Source organism: Rosa rugosa, chromosome 3, assembly GCF_958449725.1.
Source record: "Rosa rugosa chromosome 3, drRosRugo1.1, whole genome shotgun sequence".
Lineage (NCBI taxonomy): Eukaryota > Viridiplantae > Streptophyta > Magnoliopsida > Rosales > Rosaceae > Rosa > Rosa rugosa.
The window spans coordinates 24,933,313-24,937,854 of record NC_084822.1 but is presented as its reverse complement, the minus strand read 5'-3'; the positions used below and the strand labels follow the sequence as shown (position 1 = coordinate 24,937,854).

General features: G+C 36.5%; 2 protein-coding genes across 3 annotated transcripts; both read left to right on the top strand.

Annotated features, from left to right (window-relative positions):
• Window positions 1-495, top strand: LOC133737466 (protein FAR1-RELATED SEQUENCE 5-like). Its single transcript, XM_062165009.1, has one exon. It carries the CDS (start codon window positions 1-3, stop codon window positions 493-495), a length of 495 nt encoding a protein of 164 aa, XP_062020993.1.
• Window positions 496-1,556: 1,061 nt separating this feature from the next.
• Window positions 1,557-4,542, top strand: LOC133741260 (protein FAR1-RELATED SEQUENCE 1-like). Of its 2 annotated transcripts, XM_062169195.1 has the most exons (4): window positions 1,557-1,923; window positions 2,733-4,095; window positions 4,186-4,255; window positions 4,343-4,542. In XM_062169195.1, exons 2-4 carry the CDS (start codon window positions 3,362-3,364, stop codon window positions 4,349-4,351), a joined length of 813 nt encoding a protein of 270 aa, XP_062025179.1. In that variant the 5' UTR covers window positions 1,557-1,923; window positions 2,733-3,361; the 3' UTR covers window positions 4,352-4,542. The 2 variants fall into 2 exon arrangements, with proteins under 2 accessions (XP_062025179.1, XP_062025178.1); XM_062169194.1 differs by having other exon boundaries at window positions 4,186-4,542.

The window sequence follows — 4,542 nt, the reverse complement described above, 5'->3', positions numbered from 1 at the left end:
ATGGTTGTACCTGCAGAAATGGAGACTAATGGGATTATTGTACCTGTGAAAATGGAAACTGAACCTATTCAAGCTATCCCTCCGTCAAAAGAAAATGTCTCTACTTCAGCTTTCTTTCCTCAAGTAAGGAATGAGCTTAAACCCTTCAAGGGTCAGCAATTTAAAACATGGGAAGAGGCACATGTTTTTTATACCAAATATGCATCTGCAGCTGGGTTTGTTGTACGAATTGGTTCTAGTAAAAGGAGCAGAGCAACTAATGAGTTTATAAGGAAAGCGTTTTTTTGCAATAGACAAGGAAATAGTCCGATTGAATTGACTGGTGATGAGAAAAGGATTCGTGGTGTAGTAAGGGAGGACTGTAAGGCGAGAATGATAGTTGTGAGAGACAAGTCTGGTGGATTTGTAGTCAATATATTTGATGAAGCTCACACTCATCCTATGACAAGTCCAAAAAGACTACACTTGCTGAAGTCCAATCGTCGACTTACTTGATAGGAGCATTTTAATGCGACGTTTTAACTGCATTTCCTTACATTTCTTGCGTTATTCCCTTAATAAAACTCTGTTTAGGAAAGTTTCCATTCTTCGATTGGGAAAGTTCCTATTTGTAGAAAGTTTCCATTTTCGGTAGTTTCTATTTTTCATTTTTAGAAAGTTTCCCATTTTCAATTTAGGAAAGTTACCATTTTTCATTTTAGGAAAGTTTCTATTTTTATTGATAGTTTCTATTTTCAGGACCTCGGAGCTAAAAAGTGGAAATGAACTCACAAATGGAAAGAGGAGCTTGCGAACACCAAGGGGAGCAAAAATGAGATGCAAATGACCACACAATTGAGCAGAAATGAAGAAATGAAGCTTTCCTGGTCCAACCAGGAAATCCTGTTCGAAAGAGGAAACTGTGTGAAGCAAAACTCTGAAGCCCATTGAGATGTGTGATCGAAATTATGATGGACATGACGTTGGAGACATCAAGGCTTGAAGAGGACGCAAGAAGGCCCAAGAATTATCAAGCAAGATGGACTTTCGGCAAAAGTGGATAAAGCCCATGTAAACTAGGGTTTTGTGACGTCAAGAGAAAAATGTGGAGACTTAAGAGTTTTGCCGTCCAAAGCAAGAGGAAATCAAGGAAGAGTTTTTAAAAAGGAAAATATATTTTCCTTGGGGATTAAATTTGCCTTGTAATACTTAAGGAGAAAAACAATGTGACAACATGGGAATTAAAGATGATTGATTGAGGATTTCAAGGAGAGATTTTCTTGGGAGACTTTTATGGGAAGGAAATATTGTTGGAGGAATAATTTGGTGTGATTGCCAACGTGAAAATCAGAAATAATCAAGGAGATGACGCCAAGAGAGATTCAAGGGAGAAATAAAAGGAAAGAGAAAAAGGTGGAGACCAAGAAAAGCTGAAAACGTGTCTAGGTGCATCCCTAAATTCCCTAAAGGAATATTAGCCGAAATTCATGAAGAAAATCAGAATAATTCCAAGGAAATTCGGCAATTAAATATTAGGGAGATATTTTAGAGAATTTTGATTGATTGGAACACATCACACGGATTACTTGGCATTCTATGATTGGTTGGACTACATCACAAAGCTTACTTGGCGAATTCTCATTGGTGGAAGCTATGTGGAAATTTCTGATTGCTTTGTGAACCCTAGCCGTGCTCCTATATATACCTACCTCTTTGACGTTGAAAGGGGTTCCACATCCCTTAGAAAAATTCAGAAAAATTATATTGTTGCCGTGAGCTTCTCTCATTTTCTCTCCATCCTCTAAAGCAAGCCACAGAGTTCAAGCAAGGCCGAAGGGAGAAGAAGGAGCCGTGACTATTCCTCCACCATCCACCATTGAAGACTTGCTTTCAAGCTTCAAGGATCACAACGAAAATCATCCATCCTCATCTTCCATCCACGGTGTAATTCGACCTCTACTTTGTAACCTTTGTTTGAATTTCGTTGGTTTGCTTTAGTTGACATTCATGATTGAACAAAGTTATTATTTCTGGAATTTTTATGATTAAATGAGAATTTTCAGATTCTATTATTGTAATTCGAGAGTTGCTTATGTGGGTTTGTTTAATTAAATTTGCGTTATAGATAACTTTTGTATTTTAATCTTATGTGGTTGCAAACACTTAGGGTTTCGATATAATTGGTGCTAGGTTTAAGAACATGAAATCGACTTTTCGTTTTGTGTAAACTTGAATCAAAGTAGTAAAGATTTTGAGCAAAGATCGAATTTAATTAACGAGGATTGCAATTAGGTGGACTTTTCCAGACTAAGTTGTACACTTGAGTTGATAGCCTTTCTTTATGTGTAATGCATTAAACATGACATGATTGACTAGCTTTCTAGGGTTTGATTGCATGTTTGATAGGATTAATCTAGGTGCTTTCGCTTAGATTAATTAGCATTGAAAAGTAAAAAATGGGAATTCATTTGCTTTCGAATGTTTCACATGATCAACTCCTCTTGCATGACTTTGATGAACAATGTTAGAAATTGAATCGATTTTAATCATAGTTTTGGTTTTGATATTTGTTCTCTCATTCCGTCTTTATGTTTATGTTTTTGCATTTTATTTGTTTTGTTAACTTAGTTTTATTTTCGAAAAACCAAAATCAAAAATCCCCTTTTTCGTGTACAATGTTTATATTTGTGAATATCTTTGTGAATACTATACTTTGTTTTAATTTTAATTGTTTAATTGTTTGACAATGACAGGTGTACCCTCAATCCCCGGAATAGAACGATCCCTATTTGCTTATACTACTAATGATATTTCAGGGTTAAATTGCGCGCTTGCAAAAAGCGTATCATTACTAAAGCTCAGAGATCATTATGGGAACAACTATCCATGGTAAACATACCCACACACCAGCAATTTGACATTCTTGGAGTGCAAGCAGGAGGATTTCAGTACATTGGTTGTACACAACAAGATTTGTACAATCTTGAAAGGGATAAGCGTAAAGAGACAAAAGGGCATGATGGAGAAATGTTGCATGACTACTTTCTGCTAGAGCAAGAAAAAAATTCCGGGTTCTTTTTCACAATAAAGGCAGATGTTGAAAATAGGATTACTCATTGTTTTTGGGCTGATGCAATTTCGAGACAGTCGTATAAGTTTTATGGTGATGTGATTATCTTTGACACAACATACCAAACCAATCGGTATAGTTTGATTTTTGCACCATTGATGGGGATAAATAACCATGGTCAGACAATTGTGTTTGGAGCTGCATTCTTAAGTGACGAGACTACAGCTTCGTTTGGGTCTTTTACACAAACGGCATTTGATTTCAGATCACATTGACATCAATGAGAAGCCAAGATTTAAGTGCCCCATTAAGATGGAAAAGCAAATGGCTGCTATTTATACACGGAAGTACTATTACATATTTCAAGATCAGTTGTGGGAGAGCTACAGTTACAATCTTGAGGTCACAAAGGAGGATGAAACTAATTGTATACTTAAGGTTATGCGTCAGGATCATGAGGATGGAAGAGCCCGAGTCATTATGTATGACAAATCAAAAGATTTTGCCTCATGTAGCTGCAAATTGTTTGAGAGTGCAGGAGTCCCATGTAGACATGTTCTAGCATACTTACACAAGTTACATCAAGTTCATAAATTGCCAGATCAATACATTTTGAAGAGATGGACAAAATCTGCAAGATCTGAGGTTGTGATGGACAAGATTGACATGGAGATAACTGTTAGGAAGTCCTTACTTGAAAAACGTGGTCTACTGTTCCAGCAATATTCACATGTAATTGATAGCGTTGTCTTAAGTGAAGAAGCAAGTCAATTGTTTCGTGAAACAATGGATTCTTTGATTGAGAAGATTAGGCCACTACTTGCCAATAATAGCAGTGAAGGTGTGGAGCCTTGTGCAAAAACAAGTTCAACTCATCAGATTGATTTGAGAGAACCAGATGAAGTTAAGACAAAAGGAAGGGCTAAAAGAATTAAGAGAGGAAAAGAGAAGGAAAATGGAAAACGCAATAGTTCCGGTAGACATTGTCATGGATGTGGCAAAGATGGGCAGACCCATGACAAACGCAATTGTCCACTGCTCAATCAGTAAGAATATATATTTTACATATTTCATGTTTTGTTGTTAATGTTTGGTGACTGTTGTCACTAAATATATACATTCCTTTGCCCTTTTAGATCTGCTGATGTTGATACAAATGAAAATTTTAGTGAAGATGACATTGATACTGATAGTTATTCATCACAGGTAATATTAATACCTCTCTATACAGTCTGAAATTTTTTCCTGAAAGAATTAATACCTTCCTTTTTCCCATGTACATGGTGTGGTCAGGATGATTAGCTGCTGTTGTGCTTGATGAAGAAGTGTTTTCTTTTCAGTAGTAATTTTGGAGAGACAGAGGAGACATGCTGTGCTTGATTAGCTGCTGCTAACGTTTGCTTTTTGGTTCTCAGCATCAATGTTGAAGCTAGGTCTGGAATAGTAGAGTAACACCTGTTTTTGGTTCTACCATGTCCATCTTAATTATTGGC